This window comes from Lonchura striata, chromosome 3 (genome assembly GCF_050655825.1).
Source record: "Lonchura striata isolate lonStrDom1 chromosome 3, ASM5065582v1, whole genome shotgun sequence".
Lineage (NCBI taxonomy): Eukaryota > Metazoa > Chordata > Aves > Passeriformes > Estrildidae > Lonchura > Lonchura striata.
In genome coordinates, this window is record NC_140705.1 from 99,624,922 (window position 1) to 99,646,981 (window position 22,060).

The window sequence follows — 22,060 nt, forward strand, 5'->3', positions numbered from 1 at the left end:
CCCATTGGAATAGCCTGGATTCATGAAGCCCAGCCCATCTCTGTGGCAGAGATGAGAAGAAAGAAAATTATTCAAAGGATGGGCTGCTGTTGTGTGATAATACTTTTGATTTCCTGTTCCAGTGAATATTTCATGTGCAGTTAAGGGATGATTACACACAGAAGTGCAGTCTCTCCTGTCTTTAAAATGTGGGCCAATGAGGGAGTTGTGCCACTCTGGGACACAATCATCTCAGTCTGAAACAAGGTTATATTGGGAAGGTTGTGCAGAATCGGCATTTGTGCCGACTCTTCAAGAGCACGCTTGAAATGATAATATTCCTTGTGCGTCGTTGTGCTGAGACTCGGTCATTTCAAGCATGAAGAAAAGTGCAGTTTAGAAGGTTGGCATTTCTTTACCAAATAAGTAGGTGGTTTCATTATTTCTTCCTCTTCAAAGAGAGAAACCTGTAAGATGACAAAATGCAGAATGGCAGCCTTGCAAACTTGTCACGGTGATTTACTGGTCCTGAGAGCAAACGCACTCTGGCACACTGACCACAGCCTGCTCCCTTTTAAAGCAGGATAGAATTTGCCACTGGCTGGTGGATAACTGGGATTGTGCAAGATCCAGACCAGGTGCAGTGTCTGTGAGATGGAAGCATGCCTTTCCAGAGGCCTCCGTGGGAAGCAGAGAGCCTGCTGACATGCCATGACCTGACACGTTACTGTAGAAAGCAAATTGTGGGAGTGTGTATGTGTTTGCATAATCGTGTGTCTTGATTGGGGTTGAGAGGACTGGGAAAAGCTTGCTGCCTCAATTGAGATGACTTAATCTCACTTCTGTGCCCTGCACACCACATTATAGGCTTGCCTCTTCCCCCACTCCTCTTGAGGCAGGGGCAGGAGCAGGGGGCTTTGAGGCTTTTGAGATCAAGATGGGAGAAGTTTCCTTGTTAGCTATCGATGTAGGCATTTGCAGTATGATAATTGCATGCTATGGTTTTATCCTTATCTACTAAAACAGTTCGTTCAACTCATTGTCTCCTGAGACCTTTTTTTATGGCAAGCATTGCAGCTCAGTAGGTTAGTAGCTGTCTTCACACTTTCTTAATATGTACCCAGTGTTGAAAATGGAGTAGCTGAATGGATTGTGACTCTGGCAGTGAGAGTCAGAGTTTTTATAGATTGAATGCCTGAGTCAGCAGGATTCCAGCTGCAGTTTACATAACAAGGGAGAATGACTAAAAGGAGGATCCTGAGTGCACATACTGACAGAGGAGTAGACTGGTAGTGTGTTCACCAGGGTACTACTGGATTTAGTGCATTTCTCTGAACATGTGATGCTTCTGGACTCCCCAGGAGCACAGCAGAGAAGAAAGTGACAGATGTGGTAGATGTGACCAGGAGGTCTCATTGTTCAGTGTGAGAAATCTGTCAGAATCCAGAAGGAATGTCCAGTTTTCTGCACCAGTTTATTTTTACTGTGAAGGTGAAAAAGGTAAGCATGTAAGAAAAAGTTGAGACTGCCATTGAATGTAGCCTGTTTTTTTTAGCAAATGTTTCTCTGCATTTCTTAAAATTATTCTCATAATTTATGTGTAAACTAACTGCCAAAAAGTATTTCCTTTCCAGAATGGCTGTAGCCTCTGGTGGTTTGCCAGTGCTTCAGTGAATCAATAATCAGAGGAAACCCAATATCCTTCTAAGTTAGTGTTTCCAGCTGAGATTGTAATTCAATCTGAGGGCATCTTCCTGAGTGTGCAGATCCTGAGCTACAAGAGCAAAGTGCTGGGTTTTCCATTAGATATGGAAATAAGATATGGAAGTTTGAGGTTTAAGTTTTCTCTACCGTTTCCTGTAATTAAGAAAATGAGATAATAGAAACTGTCTTATGCAGTGCCTGCTATAGACGGGGGTTCCACGTTGATCTACTTTTGGATAAAACTATTAATGCAAGGTTTCTCTCTGATACTCTTAAACCCTTTTATTGCAATTGGCTAATGCTTCACAATTTCTCATGTGATTACTCTTGAACACTGGTAAAGCACTGGTATCTGTGGAATTTCTATTGTCTGGAGTGATTGCTACAAACCTCTTTGTAGCTCTGTGTTTCTCACAGTTATTTCCTTCAGCTCTAAGTGCCAGTGAACTTGGGGCTTTAGAAGCAGCAAATTTAATTCTTGGCTTCACAAGTAGTTGACATCTGCTGTTCTCCACATAGTCCATGAGACCAGGGCAGATGTGAAAAGTGGCTTTTGGGAGGGCTGTAGATAGTTGGAGATGAGTCTTGAGGGCAGGAGTGGAGGATGTACTTGCCAGATGGAAAGTGGTTTGGGCTGAAGGGAAAGCAGGGGAGTGTGGACAGGACAGGGTTGTTCTGGTTAGCCTCCTTCCAGGCTGTCAAAGGCAGCTCTAAAAGGCTGTTTTGTTGGGTGCTAGATTTTTATTTATGGGACATAGGCTGGGAGGGGTGGTTGTCAAAATACTGGATCAGTGCAGAGGAACTCCGAAGGGATGGGAAGTACAGGGAAACTGGGAAGGATGGCAGATTGTAGGTCTCAATAGACAAAACCAGCAGCTTCAGCATGATGCCTTAGGCCTGGGATTTGGAAGGGATTGGGAGTGAATGGCCATGAGGGGAAGGAGCAGCCTGCAGCTTGTTGGCTGCTGTGGTCCATGACACACCACCATGGACCTTTGCCTTTTGCTTGGCTCCTGCTGACTCCTCTTCAGCTACTTCTCCTTGAGGTGTGCTGCTGTGGCAGCAGCAAGGGCTGCTAGGGGTGTGTTGGCTGCTGAGCCCAGCTCAGTGAAGGAGGAGGCCACAAAGGAGTGGGCAGAGCTGCTGGGTCAGGCTGGCCCTCATGCCTTTCCCCCACAGGGAGCTGGGAGCTGCCACTGGCCCTGTAGTCACAGCTGGGTGACTGAAGGGAGAGAAGCATCATCACAGGCCAGAAATACCAATTGAAGTTTGTTTCAGCAGCAGCCTCTTCAACCTCTCACTTCTCAAATCCAAAAGCAGCTGTAAGAGTAAAGTGTGGTGTTAGTATAATTCAGGGTGGTGCTGAACAGGAGTCTGGATACAGGACTGTGTGTAGCATTGGTGCTGTCACCATTTCTTTGCATGTTCTGATACTGAAATTACAGCCCCGGGTGAGGTTGTAACTGAAGTAACTGTGTCCAATTTCTGAGGCTGCTACTGAGCCATAATCTGAAAAACTTTCTGCCTACACCAAAAGTAAATCGTGTAATTGCCTTTGTTACTTGCAGAGGTCCCTGGGACTTCCCTCCATCAGTTTAGTTAGTAGATGGAACGGTTTGTTGTGGGGTTAGGTAACTGTAAAGCTTGATCATCTCTAGCAATTGTCCAGTTCTAGGGCCCTCAGAACCCTTTGTAAGTAAAATTGCACTGTAAAAATTAGAAATATGATAATGGATTTTCCAGTGAGTGTACACTAGGAGCAATATATCTATAGGCTTTGCTTAAACAGGGTTTTTGCATTTCTTCATGATATTATTGACACAGCCTACATTTCAAACATTAATGTTCAGCAAGAAAGAGCATTGGTAATATCATGTATTGCACCTAGTTAACAGTTCAGCATTGCAGAGAGGAGGAAAAACCCCCTGATCAAGTGTGTGATAACTGAAGATACATATCTATATAATTTGAAATTAATTATTTTGAATCCTCTAGTTTTCCAACTTTTATATATGTGTATTTAATGACAACCATATTTTTCATCCCCTATAGTACATATAAAATATTGTGCTCCAGTTGTGTTTGTGCCAAGGAATACAATTTTTGCATTTGAATGTCTTTCTCACTGTCATCAATAACATTATGAATTTGTCTAAATTCAGCAAGTAAAAACAAGGTTGAAAACTATGTTTTATACCACTAGCTGCAGGGGGCATAAAATTACGGTAATTTGTGGCTTTACTACTGTCAGTCACGTTCAAGAGATTTTCTCCAGTGGAAATTTGTCACACGCCTGTCACTGAACATACTATGGAGCTGCATGGCGTTTTTCTAATACAGAGGCACTGAGCAATTCCCTGTGAAGTACATAAAGCTAAAAATACTCATTCACCTTTCTTTTGTCTTGCTTCTAGAAGGAACTAACCTGGAGCAAGTGTGTGGAACACGTTCGGCAGTGCTGAGCTCTGCTGTAACCAGACAAGTGTGTATTTCTTGGTAACAAGGATGCTTGGCCAAAATGCTTTTTTCCATAATTATTTATAGGAGTTGTGGGGGGAGCTGGGGGAGCAGGTGCAGTCTGTGGTGTGGGAGGCCAGAAGTGCTGGTTGCAGAATCTGTTGGGCTGGTGGGACCATGCTGGCTTTCAGACTGTGCCCATCGGCCTGAAATGCCCCTGCGGCTCTAGGGGGAGTGGCAGCTCATGCTCCTGTTGCTAGGAGCTACAAGCCAAAAAGTTGATTAAATGATTCTATCAAGGGGATAGTAAAAGAGCAAAGAAGTTGTTGGTATTCCGCCTTGCTCAGCTGAGATCAGAATCTCTTGGGCTGATGGCCACCACAGGTTTGACCTCCGATTTTCCTGCCTGGAAATCCAGCGACTGCCTTGTGTAGCATAACATCCAGTACCTGGTGGCAGCTAATAAGGGCACTACACATCTTGTTCTTCAAAGTTTTCATTTTGTGTAGCACATTTTTCTGCTGCCTGGTTTGGAGCTCCCATTTTTTGGGTTTTACCTTTCCACAGTCAGATGAAGCACTACCACAAGACGATTGGCTATTTTTAACTGAGTCATAGAAGATTCGGGTGTTTTTGAAAAGTGATTATTAAGATAATACTAATTCTAATACTAGTTATTTCTTTAATAATTAGTATTATTAAGATAATACCAATTCTAATACTAGTTCTTTCAGGGCAATCTGCACAGCATTGAATTGTGAGAAGGATGATGTTTACTTGTGTCAAGGAGGAGCTGCTGCAGTGCTGCTACATTGTTTGGTTTTCTTCCTTCAGATTTTCTCAGTGAAACATGAAGGTTTTCTATTTTAAGGAAGTTTCTGTTGTTTTCTAAACAATTCCCTCATCCTCCGGTAAGTGAAAGTGAGCAAACATTCTGTCTTGAAGACTAATGATGTTACCTGTGACCTGGTATGGTTGTATGTTATATTCCAAGGCACTGGGAGTTTATTAAAAATTACATGTGGTGTGCATTTTCATTTTGATTACTTTTGAATGTTCATAGATTTCCAATTCCTCTGCATTTGCTTGAAAATTCAGGCTAATTTGCTTGTGTAAAAAATAGAAATTATTTTTGAGGCAAGTGGCATTGTTTGTTTACTCACCATGTAGTTCTGGCCAGTATTTTAACACTTAGGCCTCTAAATCCAGTTGTTCAACATGAAAAGCTACTGTGGGGCAGAAACAGTGCTGAGATGCAGTGGGAAATGTAGCAAAATCTGATCAGATGCTTAAAGAGGAGAAAAACATACAAATGTGTTGTTGATGGGAGATGCTAGTTCTGAAGCCATGGTGTGAATGTTGAGGGTTTGAAGTTGCAGGGTTTTTAGCCCTGAAAGCCTTATAAGTATCTAATTGTGACCATGAAAACAAAATAATGCCAGCAAAATTTGCAATTCAAAATAACCTTTAAGTCTGATTTAATGACAAAATTAATGTCAACAAACAGTCTTATATTAATTATATAAATTGGCAACAGCACTTCTACAAATTATGGATTTGAACTGTGTTTTAAATTCCTCTACCAAAAAAAAAAGCTATCATAGGCTTTAGTAATGTGTGTATATACATATGTATGTAATCCATTCATGCAGACACTTCAACATATTAACATGAACACACATATATATGTGCTTTCCAAAGCTCAGCAGTTCTGAAAAGGGTTAAGTAGTTTTAAAATTACCTCAACCCACTGCTTAAACATTGTTGCCTTAATTAATAGCTGCTAACACATGAAGGGCTTGTCTTGGCTCTCAGAGTATATTTAAAAAAAAGCAGCATGTCACAGAGCTCTGTGTACACTGTTTCTTGTCTACTGCCATTAAAATTAATCACTGTGGCTATAACCTGAAAGGTTTGTTATTTCTGGTGCAAGTGGACGCACCAACACCTGCAATTTCTTACCCAAAGAATCTCCATATCTGTGATTTTCTCTGTGATTTTTTTTAAAGGAATTTAATGGTTTTTTTTTTAGTTAAAAGGCATGGTATTGATATTTGTTACTTAGCTAGCATTTCTGAAGAGATTTTTGCAATGAACAAAAATTAAATGAAACTTTTGGCAACTACTTGCTAATTTAGGCTAGCCATAGTGAAAGCTAGTCCTCCCAAGGAGAAGTTAAAAATATTTTGGAGGACTAACACTACCTATGAGCCAGTATGCAGGGCAGTGTTTGTATAATCCATTTTCCAGTGCTAAAAGAGTTTGTCCTTTTGATGTAGTGGAGAGACTGCATAAACTTGGAGTGGAAACTAGGGAAGAACTTCCCACCTCTTGCCATATTAAATATTAAACTAATAAAGGGAATTTTTAAATCTGATTCTTAACACATCAGTATCCATGTAACCAACAATTACTCTTGTGGTTCTAAATTTGGTGAATTTTCCTTACAAATGTCATTGTGGTTGTATTTGATAGTCCCATTCCCAAACTGGGCACATCTGCACACTGCAGCCCCACAGACTGGTGCAGTTGGGTTATGCACAGTTCAAACAGTAGCTGGACAAAACAGCCTGGAAACCCTTAACCAATTTAATGTGGTGCCAGTTCAAAACCAGTTGTGCACTGACTTGGTTCTCTGCAGGGGCAGGGACTGGGTCTTGCAGCTGAAGAGAGCCCTTCTATAGCTGGCCAGGGAGGGTATAGGGAGGGCAAAGACAGCAATTGGTGAATCCTTGGGGTGGTGGCACCGTTGGACTGGTGGGCAGTACTTTGCTGAGTGGCACATCTGCCTTACCACGTTGCTGAAGTCCCTAAGATTGCACTGGCCCTGTGGAGTGGGCAGTACAGTGAGTTTTGGGCAGTGCCTTCCTTGTGTTGTTCAGTCTCAGTGTTGAGATTGTTGTGGCCTTCAGCAGTTCTGGTTATACAGGGAGTGCAGGCAGGAGAGCACAGTGTGCTGCTGCTGATAGAGGGAAACAGGCTAAGGAAAAGGAATGGCTGGCTACTCTCAAACTTGGAAAGCAAAGCTGTGCTGAATTTCAGTTACGACTTTTAGCCTTGGTTGGAGCTCATGGGAAGACTTCTAGTGCCTCACCAAGCATTTGCTTTTGCAGCAGCAGCTCTGCTGTGGAAGCATGTGCAAGGGCCAAGGCACGACCTTCACTGGCTGAGAGGGGCATCATTCCCCCAAACTTGCATTATTTGCAAGTGCCAGCAGTGCGAGTGGGGCAGGTTGTGTGTCATCCACCCACTCGTGCCTGAGCTCTTCTCTGTACACAGCCCCACGGATGCTATTGTTAGGCATGAATGCTAATTGCTGGTATTTCAAGGCTCCTACTTTCTTATTGCTAAAGCCTGTAACAATAATCACAGCCTAGATTCCCCATCTCTCGGCATCAAGGAAACAAGATATGATCACAGGCAGTGTGCTAATGTAATTGTAGTATATAGAATATGAGCTTTTTCTGTGTAAACAGAGGCCTGGCCACATCCTATGATAGCTCTCCCCGCACTCGGCACGCGGGCTGTTCCTCGGCTCACCGCTCAAGTCCCCATTATGGATACATCCACCCTTGTCATAACACCACCTCTGAAACACTCACACCGTTTGGTCCTGCTGCATAATGGTGAGAGGGTGGAATATTAAATGGAAAAAGGCTGTTTAAGTAATGTCAGCAGCCTGACTAATTTCACAAAAGGAAGGAAATTCAAAGTTAAGGCTATGGTATATTCTTATCTAGATGCCTGAAGATTTCCGTGCATGACAATATGCCCCTAAAATTCAGAGCTGTCCCTTATGTCTTTAATTTCTCCCATTGTGTCGCTTCTTTTTTTTTTATTAAACATCAAAGTGAATTCACAACAGAGAGTCAGCCTAGAATTTAATCCTCTAAATACCTTGAAAATAGAGGTTTAGACTAGAAGTACCAATATATACCCTTAAAACTTCAGTGTAATATAAAAGAGATTCTAATCACAACAGATCATTACAAAGAAGAGTAAACCACTTAAAAAAAATTAAATGTCTTAAATATAATAAAAAGGAATAATTAAGAATCAAACAGGAAGCTGCTATTCTGACAATTTAATGATGCTGAATTGGACTGAAAGAATTGGCTTTGCCACTAAAAGGCAGTGAAAATCTGATAATTTCAAAATGGCACTAAGATCAGATCAAGTGGGTTTTTTTGAAATCAAATGCAGCAGAAGGGGAAAGAAATGGTAGGATTCACCTTAGAATGTGTTTTGGATTCCTACTGCTGCCTGGGACTGAAGATCTTATTTTATCAGACCTCCTTAACATCTAGAGACCAGGGTACTCCTGGGAAATTATTACCATGTGAAACCTGTGAAAAGTAACATGGCAGTCCTAACTGCCAAATAGAATAATAAAACACAGTTGTTCTTTCATTCCTATTTCTTAAATAACAAACAAACAAAAACCAACCAACCAAACAAAAAAAAACCAAAAAAACCAACAAAACAAACAGAACAACCAAAACCAACCAAACCTCACAATTTACAAAGCAGTATCTGGGACATTATAGCTGATTACACTGGGAGTTTTCCACTGTGTGCAATGTGCAAGTGAAAGTCAAGTAGACAATCTGCTTTCGTTTTCTACATGTAGGAACAGAAATATGCATCTAAACATTTAAAAGCAAGCAAGCTGATCTTAAAAAATGCTCACAGCAACTGTATACATGCACTTAGCATGACTTTGTGAATTACAGCAATTTATTTACTAATACTCATTTTCTGAGCATAACTAGGTGCACTATGACAAGCATTAATAGGTTGCATAGTTAGCTTTTTAATTACTCGGGGGCAGGTTGGTGTTTTCTACCTGAGAACCTTAGGAAGCAAACTTGGCAAATTGCTATGATGTGTATTGCAACGGAGAAAGATGTCATTAATAACAACCAGCTGGTGTGCATTTATATTATAAAAATAAGTCCAAGAAGGTGAGATAATTTTATTTGTTACAAGGTTCTCATCCCTACTGTGATGAAAATACCTGTTTTGGGCATCATCAGCATATTCTTAGAACACAAAGGCAAAGCTTTAAAACACATAAAGCAATTAGAACAGAGAGTAGTTAACAATTGTGGTTTTCATCCTTGGACGTTCTCCTGAAGCACTTGTGAAATCTTTTATGCTGAATGTCATACATGCCACAAAAAGTGTTTTGATCCTGTTCTCTTGTAGCCCTCAGAATTAAGTGATCATCGTATGTTCGAACATTATGGACTAAAACATCAGTTATTATTACAGAGTGCCATGGGTCCTTTTATATCGGTGCCCCATAGCTCAGACAATTTCCAGATGTGCGAGACTCGCAAGCACCTTGTCACTCGTTCAAATCGTACGTGAAGCGAAGCCCAAAGTGAACCCAAAGCCCACCCCCGAGCCCAGTCCCAGGCTGCAGCCGCGGTCCGTGGCAGGCTCCCGCAGCTTCCCGACTCCTGGGCTTCTGCTGCCATCCTGTGGCAGCCGCGCCGCCGCCGCTCCCCGCCGCCGGCGCTCGGGAGCCTTCATCCCCTGCCTTCCTGCAAGGGACGCCGTCACCCGCTGCCTCTGCTGCTCTTACCAGTCTTGGCTCGACTTCTGCTTGATGAAGCGCAGAGATAAATAGTATAAGAGCAGGAAGCTGCAAATGATGCCAGTGAGGACAAGGTAGCTCACGTAGAGAGGGTGGGAGTCCAGGTCCAGAGCCTGAGTGACCTGTAGTGACCAATAACACAAAGTTGGGAAAAGGCACATTTTCGTGCTGGATCTGTGAAATGTGTTTTATGTGTAAGCTTCCCTGGCCCCTGCTACCTTCCCCTGTTTTCCAGCTTGGGTGTAGCTTCCAGGGTGGTTTGATAGAGGGCTGCAGCTGCACTATTCCTATTTCAGAAGAACACAGTTCATCTTCTAAATAATTCCAGCAAAGTGCATAGTTGGGGCTGGTGTAGGAAAGACTTGCCCTTTATTATTTTGTTTTCACTCTTCAACTAAAAGAAAGGCACAGAAGGAGTGATTGCTGTAGGGCCATCTTCAGGAACAAATTTACAACCAAGTGTAACCCAAATTCATTGATTTGGAGATTGCCGAATTTGATGCCTATGCCATCTACTTAAATATAACAGGCATATAAATAGCATTCCAATTTATTATCAATGTGTGCAACAATTTTTATTACTGACTTACAAGTTTTCCTGGTATTTGATAAGTAATGTTTCGATCAGTCATTTCATATGTGGTGTCAGTGAACTGAACTTGCATCATTCCTTGAAAATTCCATCTGACAAAAGAGATTTTTGAAATCCAAAAAGGAACTGAAAAAGAAAATGACAGAAATTGATTCGCACACACAAAACTTGAGACCTAGAATACTGCTGTGCTGCTGCCAAATACAGCAGGTTTCTCTCACTTCTTGACAGCCAGAGGCTGTAAACATGTGACAGTTTATTATTGGACAAAATGGCAGATATACTTTACATTGTTACATGGAGATGGGAAATCAGGAGTTAGCTAATATCCATATTCATCAAACTCCCCCTGTCAACGAAGTCTTCCTGGAGTTCCATCTTCCTCTTTTGAATACAATTCTTTTTACTGAAGAATTTAGCAACCACATAAGAAGCTAGCCTTTCACTAATGCTTTTTTGACCAAACTTCTTGTTGCCTCGTTTTCAGATGGAAAAACTGATACAAAATGGGTGATCTGACCGCACTGTCACCATCCAAGAAGATAATTGCAAAGGTAAGAATAAAGCTGAGTTTTCCTGCACAGGACACACTGTCACTGATGAAAGCCATGGATGTTTCAGTTTGGAGGGAGGGTGGGAGCTTTGTCTTACGTGTCCAGAGGCTGTTGAGGCTTATCACAAAGCCACCACTCAGGTAGAATGATGTGAAGAGGACATTGCCAAGGAAGGCCGAGAGCTGCAACGTCGGCAGGAGGGCTGCGACCCAAAGTGCCATGGCACGGGCACTGTAGACAGCCAACCACAGTAACAGGAAGTTCAGCAGGAAATGTTCTGGCTCAGGAACAAGGTTTGCCAGCCAGTAGATGGGAATCCCATAAATTACAACAAAAATGCAGTGTTCTGGGAGCTCCCCCAAAATCTGTTTGGGAAGATGAAAAAGAAAATTTAAAAATAGAGAAAAAAGTGAATGATAATTAAAAAAATACATGAGATGTGCCTTAATGAACTTGTGGACTGTTTATAAAAGCTATAGGAAATACTTCCTTAGAATGCAGTCATCTCCCTGTTAGGGCTTGCCAGTGACATGCAAAACTAATCCCCAACAGAAACAAATTCTTGCTAATTTTTCTTCCAGTTGTGACAATGCTGAAAACTGATTGTTACAGATTGTTTGGTTAAGAGTTTTGGGAGTGTCTAAGAGCACAATAAATACACTTTTGCCTTGAATTGGTGTGCTTGATAACAGTAGTACTATTACTGACTCATGGCAACTGAATTTTTTGTCCCAATTTAGTTGAAACCAGTGTGAGGTCAAATTTGAGACAAGTGTGGCTGTTGGTCCCTTCACCACCTTATCCCAAAGGCAGTCCATGTAGCAACTTCATTAACTATAAACCAAAACCATAACTGGGATTTTCTCAAATATCTGAAGAGGCATATAGAGAGTATTAATTCTTCTAAAGAGAGTTGCTACTATCCTCTAATACTAAGGTTGTAACAAATTACATCGATTTCTCTGTGAATAATGTGCAATCTTTGTGACACAATGCAGAGAATTTTTTTCTCTGGCAACCACTAATAAGCATTTAAAATCTTGTGCAGAAATGGAAACCTAAATTACAGATGCCATGGCAGGCAGAACTTGTCTAACATCACAAAAGAGGGATTATTCAAAACCCTTCTGAAAAAGAGAATGTAGTTTTTAAAAAGTTCTAAATTTAATTCTAGAAACTCTGACTCTTTGTGCATGTAATACATTTTTTTAGCTCAGACCAGTACAGGCCCAAACTGGAAATATCACATCATTTTGTCATTTCTGTTTTACTTCTGCTTTAGCATTTGACACAAATGTTTTGTTTTACAGATCAAGATATGTAAGCAAACTTTCAGAGATGCTGCAGTGAATTAAATATGCTGGTATGTAAAATTGTCTAAACCTGGAAATCTGAGTCTGAGATTTCTCACTTTTTTGGCCAAAGAACCCAGTGAAAAGTTCTTCTTTGGCTTTTCTGGTGTGGCATATCAACCATGACTTATGGCAAAATTCTAAAGTAGTGTGAGGCCTAATCTATTAATACTAAGGAAGTGAGACTGAAGCCTTAGCTGGCAGACACAAAAGCACAAATTCTGGTATGAATGTGATTATTTATACAAGGCTTTGGTTTGCTTGTGTTTTTTAATGTTCAATGTATTTCCTGGCAATAAAACCAATTACCTTAGCAAAGAAGTATGGGCTAACAGAATACATTCCACCTTCCAAGTCATGATAAAGCATTGCTCTTTCTGAATGACCTGCAGGGTAGGAACAAATACACTGGGTTGTATTAATAAGTTTATTTTTTTAATAGATTTAAGAATTTTTTTATTTTGATTCATTATAGCATTTACAAGAAGTCTGACACTTACATTTGGTAATAACATCCAAAATTATTGTGAATGGGATAAGGGCACCTATCATGTACAGCAGTGCTGTTGTGTCACGAATAGAGAGTCCATTTTTTTCATGGCCATAGTACAAAAATCCCATTAGTAATGACATAAGAAGGGCTTCAAATCCATGGATTAATAATGTTGAGAGATCTCTGAAGTCATTGGCGACCTGACGACTAGGAAAACAGCAATATTCACCGTAAGATATAATATACTAATATTCCTAATGCCACTTATATTCAGACACATAGCCCCAAACAGTGTTCAAACCAGTTCTTGGAACTTGCGAGCTTTGGCAAGGACAGGAGTTGGGCTCCATGTTTCTGTAAAGGATTTTACCTTATCAAACCTATGAAGCACCTGTAGCCACCAAGTATTTCAGGTCTAAAATGCTGAAAGCCTGAAGGCAGACAATTGCTATGGAATGTTCTGTGCCACTTTCTGATGATTTTAAATACAAATGGGCATGATACATAACAAGATTACCTTAATAATATTGTGAACTGCTTTAAGGCTCCTGGTAATTGATCATTTAAATGGTGAGGCATATTGATAATCTCTTCTGAATTCCTGCCCAAAAGAAAAAGAGAAAAATAATTAGATTAGTACAAGGTGTAGTTATTATTCCAGATCTCTATGACACTCTTTTCTTTACCTCTGCTTGATGACTGTGGTCTCAGTGTTGTCTCCTTCAGTAGCTTTCCATAAGAAATCATCAAAATGTTTGACCTTTTCTACAAACAAGTTGGCAAGAGTATTTGCTCTTTTTTGGCTTTCCATCTCCTTTTCTGCAGTCTGTTTATCAATACTGGTCAAGTCAACTGCAAGACATTACTTGATTTGAGTCCATTTGCTATAGAATAAATAACTTTATGATGTGTTTAGAATCAGGGATTTAATTGGGAGCAAACATTCCAACCTGTGTACATTCATTAACTTACAACAGTTAAAACTATCAGTTATTTTAGGTAATTAGATATGAACAGATTGTTAATGTGTATGTTTCTTACCTAGTCACTCAATGAATCACCAAGAGATTACATAATTACTTATTATCATATTATAAACTACTATTTCAGATTTTTATAAATTTCATAGCACTTTGAGAGCAGTGCTGAGAAAAAACAGTTTGAATTTCCTTCCTGTCATGTAGGTATTTACAGTCTTTTATGTGACTTTGACTCAAATCACGTTTTTTCTTCATGTGCAAAATTATAGTTACTGTCTTAGCTGTGTCTTACAGAGGTACCATAAACTTTACCTCATACTGAGAAAGTCCAAAAGGAATATTATCTAAGGACAACATAGTCATACCAATAATCATTGACTTAGCTTTTCTTTTTTTTTTTTTAATCTAAACTTATAGTAGTATTTTCCCATGCTGACCTTTGGTGTAGATTGACAATATCTGATGTTTTACAGATGCTTTCTGAGAGAAGTATCACTGCACATTTCCTGACTCCTTGCACTGGACTGTGTTCAGCCACTTTTCGGGGGAGTACATCAGAGGTCTTTTCCTTCCCCTCTGCCCTGGTCACCTGTTCCTCTGTCAGACACACAGCCAGCATGTGAGTGTTTCCATCTGGTGCTCCCTCTTGCTGTGGATGCTCTGCTGTGCTGTCCTATTTCCACCTTCCTGCTGCCCATATTTCCTTTCTTTTCCTGTGGGTGGTTGCATACCATTCAATGATCTTCCACTGTCTCTCTGCCCTCCCCACCTCCATGTCACAGGGCATTGCCTCTGTAACCACAGGCTGTAGCTACAGGTTTCCCCAGGACTCCTCTCCTCCATTCCCATACAGGGGTGCTGCAAGCCTTCCCCAAGGCTGTGCTTGGCTGAGGACTGCTCTGAGCCCTGATGGTGACAAAGGTCTTTTTGTGGGGCTTGACACCAAGGTTAACTTCTGTTTATCTCTGCACAGCTGGCACTGCCTGCCACACAGGCACAGCTGAAGGGGTTACTCCAGAACATTATGGTTGTCTGAGGTCTGTACCAGGTTTTCTGGCCAACTTGAGTGCAAAGACCTAAGGGCTGGAATTGAACCAGCCTCTGTTAAGAGATTCCTGCCATTAGATTAGCAGGCACAGATACCCTTTCCACGTTGCAGAAACCAGGAAATTAATGGATTTGAAACCACATAAACTTTCTTTGAGGAGTAAAAGGATAGCTGATTTGGATTTGGACTTTCTCCCTTCCATTGTTCTCTCTAGGGCAGCACTCTTTTTTCACAGTACTTGGTCCAGGCTTGTCTCAGACTAGGAGCTAGCTTCTGGGAAACAAATTCTGCATTTTCTTAATTGAGAAATCAGAGAACTGTCTAGAGAAAGCAGTTGATCAGTTTATCTGTGTCTTTCCCAGAGAAGTTTCAACCAGCTAAAACATGGGGGTAAGTCTGCTAAACATGTTGACAAGTTACTGTATCTGGCACTGTTAGAAGGAGTGTTTTTAAAATTAGTTTTGTCTGTACCTCTTGTTTTTGCTACATTTCCTGTACTGACAAATAAGGATCTTATTAAAAAGTGAACTTGCTGCAGTATTGATTTGAGTTAGTCACAAGGAATTTCTGAGACAGTCATGGGCAATAAAAATCAACATTACCTAGCCACTTAGGAAAGCAAATGATTTCCAGTAACCCTTTTTTTATGACAGCGCTTGATACTGACCATAGAAATCTGCAGGATTGCTGTACCTTGGGCAGGGATAGCCTAGTTCTGTGAAATACTGGACCATGTCTTTAGCTGTTCCACAGTAGACAGTGAGTCCAGAAGTCATCAGAAGAACCAAATCAAACAGCTGGAAGATATCTGACCGGGGCTGATGAAGTGAAAGAAGAACCAATCTGTTTCCTCTGGCCAGTCTGGATAATGTTATCACAAGGTTATGTGCAGTAAAACTGTCCAGTCCAGATGTGGGTTCATCAAGTATGAGTATTCCTGCCAAAGACAGTAAGTTTAGCTGTGGAAAGCAGCATATTTGGTTTGGAAAATATGTTCTAAGTGAAATGGTGCTAGTGCATGAAGTTTCACTCATTATTTTTAAATTTAATTTTTTTTTTTTTACTTCAGTACATCTATTCCTGAGCATCACTTCCAAAAACCTGCTTTCCAAGTCCATTTCCTAGGGAAAAAGCTGATGGGGGATCTTGTTCAAGAGGCTCAGTCAAGGTTAGTAGTGCTTTTGTTATATATGTAAGATCAGAGAGGGGATTCAATCCAACAAACCCAGCTATGGATTTAGCCTCATGTTTTGCTTTTACTGAAGACAAAGGAAGTTTCTATTTCATCTGCAACATGAAGCCATGCACAAGACTGCAATTACTGACTATACAGCAAAGAGAATGACCTTTCCTATTACTACTGCACATGTAAATGAGGGCTGTGTCAGAGGAAAGGAAAACAATCTCCATGTTAAAATAAGCCAAAGTAACTTGTGGCACGCGGTCAGATAAAACCCAAACCTTATACTGATATGCACAAATCAGAGCACTGCTGTGAGAGTGACTTCAAGCAACTTTGAGTAATCTCTGTGGTGGTGATGGTTTTAGAGAGTGGTGGGTGAAGACTCCTGAGGGCTCTGCCTTGGTCTGTCTCCACTTTTCCACTGGCAAAGATGACTGAAGCAAAAGCGTGTCAGCTGCTGAAACACTCTGTTTTACAGAATTTTTTATGTAATAATTACAGTATTATCTGCGATCAGCACTGATGGCAATTGAAGCAAATGGACCAGCAGCAGTCACTAACTGCGCTGTGGAGAGGCAGCCTCTGACAGAGGGTGTGGCAAGTGTCCCGAGTATGAGCTCCTCCAGCTGCCCTGGGGACAACCAAGTGTGTAGCTCCTCCCTGAAAGCTTCCATCTTCATGCAGTGCTCCGTTATGCCCAAGTGGTGTGTGGTGTGCCCCAGGAAGGTGTGAGTTGTGCTCACCCGGGTTCCAGAGCAGCTGCACGCCGATGCTCACTCTGCGCCTCTCTCCCCCGGAGACGCCCCGCAGGTACTCGTTCCCCACCCTGGTGTTGGCGCATTGCCGCAGGCGGAGCTCTGCGATCACGTCCTCCACCTGCGGGGATCCAGGGGTGACAGGCGTCAAGAAAGAGTTCATTTGCACATTCGTGCATAGATAAAACTGAAATTATGATTAATGTGGTTAAAATCCATCTGGGTATTTCTGTGCTAGAGACACTTGAAAACTAATCTTGATTTTAGAGGTAACATTAAAAAAACACAGCGATCAAAAATTTAGTTCGTCTTTCAGCCTCTCTAATGCTTTCTCTAGATTGTCATTTTTATAAGCTTTGGAACAATTGCTGGTTTCTGTCCTGAAAGATGAAAAAGGTTTATAATTCATAATCTACATAAAAAAATGCCAGATTAGCTGTTCTGACTCCAAACACACAGGATCTCATGGATAATTCCTGTCAGACACATTTTTGACAACTTTATTTTTTCCCAACAGCTTAATTACCCTTTTTTTCCTTTGTGAGTCTGAAAAAAACTTTGGAAGGCGCAGTTTGGCAACGAACAATAGTGTTTCTCTGACAGTCAGGTGGGGGAGCAGTCGGTCATCCTGTCTCACGTGTGCTATGCATTTTCTAACAAGCTGGGGAGTGCTGGGTTTGTTGTTGATCATGACTTGACCAGACTTGATTTTGCCTCCGTGATCCCGGCAGGTTATCACGTCAAGCAAGGATGTCTTTCCACCAGCTAGAAAAATAAAAATTGAAAATTAATTTCCAAGGGATGGTTTTGAAAAGGGATCTTGTAACAGAAGATGATGTAACAGACAGAGATGTTAAGGGAAAAAAATTCTTGGCTAATTCTTCGCCAACTTTCCTTTCTCAAAATCACGGAGACAGGATGATCTTCAAAGAAAATACTGACTGTAAGCTCCTGTTCAGGAAATCTCTCCCCTCTGGAATGGAAAATGTGGTTTAAACCCTTATAGTTTCTCAGCAGAACTGGGTAGCTGGGCTTTGAGGACGGATACATGAACACGAGATGTGTCTCTTACCTGTTTGGTAAACTCTTTCACTTTTTAAACACGGGTCAAAGATGGTCCCGCCCTGGCTGCAGGGCTGGCACCCAAATGCTCAACAAGAGCTTTCTTTGTGGAGGGATTTGTGAATTCAAAAATAGCAGCTGGATCAACTGAATGACTAAGGCATTGAATGATTACACAGACAATAAGAACATTAATCACGATTGAAATAAAAATTATTATGACTTGAATTAGACAAAAAGTCATTTAAATAATTAAGAAAATCTGGTTCATACCCAGAGGTAAGAAAAGTAAAACAATGAAAACAAAACCTGATCTGGAGTTAAACAGCAAATGAATTTTTCCTTTTTGTTGTATGAGTCTGTATGTAAACACACAGAACTCTCTTATGATTAGACGTCATTTATTTCTAGTCTCCCTGTTAAAAGATGAACTCCACACCTGCTTCTTAATACATACATCTTAAAAAAGAAACCCATCCATCTGTAAACCACGTATTGCTCTGTTTAAGAGTGACATATTGATTGCCATTGACAATGTGAAACCCATCAGCAGTTTAATCCATTTTACTAAGGCATTTGATAAAATAGATGATAAACAGCTTTTGAAAATAGTTTGACTAGTTTGCTGAAAGGGGTTTCTGCTCAGTGTATGTTGCCTTACAAAGGTGCTATATCTATAACTCAGTATGTTATTTGATCACAAAGCTTTTCATTTTATTATCAGGAGAATCTCTAAGGTAAGCTTCACTTAGATTAACAATATGTGCTAAGGAAAAATTCCCATGGCAATAGGAAAGAAAACTCTCATTTTTTAGGAATAAACTTAAAATTTCTTTGGCAAATATGGCTTGCCTTTGAGAGAGAGCATTTTCACTGAGTCACTGAGCTAATCTGATGGAAGACTCTAGTGGAGACACAGCATGGGGGTTTTTACCTTCCAAGTATGGCACTTTTTATTTCAGTTTAAAGGTCCTTTGTCTACTTCTTGTCCCCCTTGACTAGTCCCATCAGCAAACGGAAGAAAAAAACAAACCCCAGTGTAATAAAGCAGTAACACCAGACAGAAGAGGAACTGTCTTTTCTTCTCTTCTATTAATTAACACAAATGCAATATTTTGTCCTGTAAGAATTGTTTCCGTCCAAATGGAATTCCTGCTTATGGTTATACAAGTTGGCACTGATCTTTCTTATGGAGTTTGGCTTCATTTGCTTACCATCTGAGTATGGTCTGTAATTGGCACGTTTTCAATCTGAGCCATGAAACTGATTCATGTCCAGCAGATCTGGGGCTGCCAGGCCATACTTGTAACAATACCTCACTACACCTCAGGAAGCAGAATGCAAATGTGTGCAGGGCATAACAAAGCCAAGTTTGAAAATAAAATTTAATTGTTCCCCCCTAGTATTTTCTTTGTTTCCTTGTTCATCATGTCACTTAAAGAATGTATTTTAGTGACACTCCAGTAGTTCTTTCTCAACCAGATTTTGACATCATAAAGACTGCAGAGTGTTCCTCTTGATTGTGTTCATTTTATCTGAGTGCTGGTCATATAATGAAATGTGGTTGCTCTTACCAGTGGTTCCTATAATTGCAAGCATCTGACCACTTCGCACTTTGAGATTCAGATTTTGGATTACTGTCACACGGGAATGGGGATCCGATTTCCAGGTCCAGGGCATTTTCATCTGAGCAAGGTTCTCATACCAGGGAATCTGGGATGCTGTGTTAACCTAACAAAGAAGGAAACAAGTCCCTTCAATTCAAGCAATAAGCTATTTAACAACAAAGTTACAATGTTACAAGCAAAGCGTATATTAAAATATTATTGTTCATCTTGACAACACAGAAATACATACAAGGAAGTTTTTTGCAGCCACATATGCTTTCATGCCTTACTTATTCTGTTAATCACTAAAACACTCTCTGTTCTTTGTTACTTCAGTAATTTATTACTGTTGTAAATTCAAAATGTTTCAAGCTTTAAATATAATTAGAAATTCAAGGAAACGGAAAATTATGAAATCTTATTCAGATGCCATGGTGAGGAGGAGATGAAATATTTCACTGGTTGATGGAAATCCTCTTTTTTAGTCATCTTCTCTTTATCCCCTTCCACATATTTGTTCTTGCCAGCAAGGCTCCTTTCATCCTTAGCTGAATAGAAAGTCCCTCTGCTCCAACCCTCAAAGGAATAATTTTGCTCAAGACTAAAACAAAGCAGGGCCTAGAAACAGATCTCTCTTCCTGTCTTATCCCTTTACAGGATATCTTTACAATACAGAGTTTAGTCTGCTGCCAATATTGCAGTCAAGAGTGTGATTCTGCTCACAGAATGGCTGTGCAACAGTTGTGTGAACTTTTTCAAATTTATTTGGCTTTTTAGATGGTCTGGGTATTGAAAAAGGCATTGCTGGATATGCTTCATGCTGAAGGGAGGTTTATAAATGACAATTTTTACCTGGTAGTTGAGCTCTTTGACCTCCAGAACATTTGATTTTCCACTGTATGTGAAATAAAGACTGTTATCTTCTTCAGAGTGAAAAATAGTATCCTGGTTCTTGGTCTGGAAAAATTGTTATGTGGATTACAACAGTTAATTACAATAACTAAAGTGCTGCTAAAGTCTGAGTTCAGAAAAGATTAAGCACAAAGGTAAATATATTTATGGGATGTAACAGTATTATTGATGAGTTACTGTAGTGCAAAAGTCTTAAGAGTCAAAATGAGTTATCAGTTATCTGTCAGTGTGAAACGTACTTTGTTCTAGTGACACGTGTGAGGGCCAAACATGCTGTGCTGTGTTTTTCTAGTTGCTTTCAGATTAAAAGGGATAACTTTGAAAATGGAGATAAATGTCATGTCACTACAAAGAGATTAGACTTTTTCTGAGGAAAAAAGATGTACTGCTTCAGCAGTATTAGTCTACTGAATCAAAATGGTACATATTGTAATTGAATTTTGGCAGCTAAAAATGAAGGCTCACTAGAAGTATGTCCATTATTGAATTCCACATGGACTTGCATCCTCAGAGGTTATATGAACAAATAAAACACAACCATTAGTGAAGTCTCTTTCTTCTCTTTTGTTTTTTAATTTTGCCATTTATCAGCTGGAATTTAATGTTCTGCAATATCAGTTAAAATAACAAGAGTCTACTTGGCCCTTTTGCGTCCAGCTGTGATTACGAAGTCCTGGTTTTGGGTTTAGCTCTGTGTGCATGCCTGCACTTTTCCTGCTAGCCAGCCATATCTCTCTCATAGCTCTGTGCTTTTCCTTATTGCCAGACTCATACCCTAGCCAAGGCAAGCATACCTATTCCCTGTGTACCAGACCCTACCCATGTGGTATCTTTGGCAGTGGATGACTGTGATCTTTGCATGCACCTCCTGCCCTGACAGCAAACAAGGCTGATTATTTGATTATTTTTTTCAGTCTAGATATACAGCAGAAAGCAGCATCACACCAAGCAGCCTGAAAAGCCACAGGAAAGCCTTCTAAATTACCCCAGCTGCCAAAGCACTCTGAGCCCTTCCTTATGCTGAACCTATTTTTCAAAAACACGTGCTCCCCAGCAAATGTGGGGATCCAGACCGAAGGCTTTCCTGGGAAAGCCAGTCCAGGATATGCTCAGGGGCTTTCTCCCCCATCGACCTTCTCTCAGCTCCACCGTGGTGGCACCTGATCAGGGCTTGCATGGCACCAGCCCCATGCTCCCATGGGGGATGTGGATGCTTTTCTGCTCCCTGCTTTGGAGTGGGAGGAGCTCGGGGCCCACTGGCTGTGCCAGCCTGCTGGGCAGGATGGCTGCCCGCCTCTCCCAGCCCCGGGACAGGGATAGGGATAAAGATGATGGATAGGGATAGGGATAGGGATAGGGATAGGGATAGGGATAGGGATAGGGATAGGGATAGGGATAGGGATAGGGATAGGGATAGGGATAGGGATAGGGATAGGGATAGGGATAGGGATAGGGATAGGGATAGGGATAGCTCCCCACTCCCACTCACAGCTCGGCTCTCGCACATCACCTGCCTCCAGCTGGCATCGTCCAGAGAGACATTTTCAGTAGCTTCCTTCATGGTGGTGGTGGTGGAAGGTCTGGCTCCCTGCAGTGGTTTGACTATCGTCTCTGTGAAAGCTGTGGAAATCCTTCTCCTCTTGGTTTGGAATGCAGTCCTGTGCAGGCACCCTCACCGCAGCACCATCTCTGCTGGCGCGCTGCCTCTCTGCAGCTGGCATGACCCCGGGGACAGGGAAACACTCCCCTCCCCTGGGACACTAATAGCTCGGGCTAAAGG

The 22,060-nt window shown here is 41.1% G+C and overlaps 1 protein-coding gene and 1 long non-coding RNA gene across 5 annotated transcripts; one reads left to right on the forward strand and one right to left on the reverse strand.

The window, feature by feature from the left end:
- Positions 1-4,914: 4,914 nt before the first annotated feature.
- On the forward strand, positions 4,915-14,323 carry LOC146768037 (uncharacterized). 2 transcript variants are annotated; one of them, XR_014954007.1, is made up of 4 exons: positions 4,915-5,051; positions 10,822-10,888; positions 12,199-12,251; positions 14,187-14,323. It is a non-coding gene; the product is annotated as an uncharacterized LOC146768037 (long non-coding RNA). The 2 variants fall into 2 exon arrangements; XR_014954006.1 differs by lacking the exon at positions 4,915-5,051 and having other exon boundaries at positions 10,754-10,888.
- ABCG8 (ATP binding cassette subfamily G member 8) lies at positions 9,068-22,030 on the reverse strand. 3 transcript variants are annotated; one of them, XM_021526441.4, is made up of 13 exons: positions 21,791-22,030; positions 20,221-20,325; positions 19,336-19,492; positions 17,226-17,464; positions 16,688-16,820; positions 15,429-15,698; positions 13,420-13,585; positions 13,251-13,334; positions 12,741-12,940; positions 12,550-12,626; positions 10,986-11,253; positions 10,333-10,460; positions 9,068-9,864 (listed from the first exon to the last, which is right to left on the reverse strand). In XM_021526441.4, the coding sequence occupies exons 1-13, from the start codon at positions 21,839-21,841 to the stop codon at positions 9,727-9,729; spliced, it is 2,016 nt and encodes a 671-aa protein (XP_021382116.3). In that variant the 5' UTR covers positions 21,842-22,030; the 3' UTR covers positions 9,068-9,726. The 3 variants fall into 3 exon arrangements, with proteins under 3 accessions (XP_021382116.3, XP_021382117.3, XP_085432090.1); XM_021526442.4 differs by lacking the exon at positions 20,221-20,325 and having other exon boundaries at positions 9,625-9,864; positions 21,791-21,984; XM_085575964.1 differs by lacking the exon at positions 13,420-13,585 and having other exon boundaries at positions 9,625-9,864; positions 15,455-15,698; positions 21,791-21,984.
- Between the last annotated feature and the right edge of the window lie 30 nt (positions 22,031-22,060).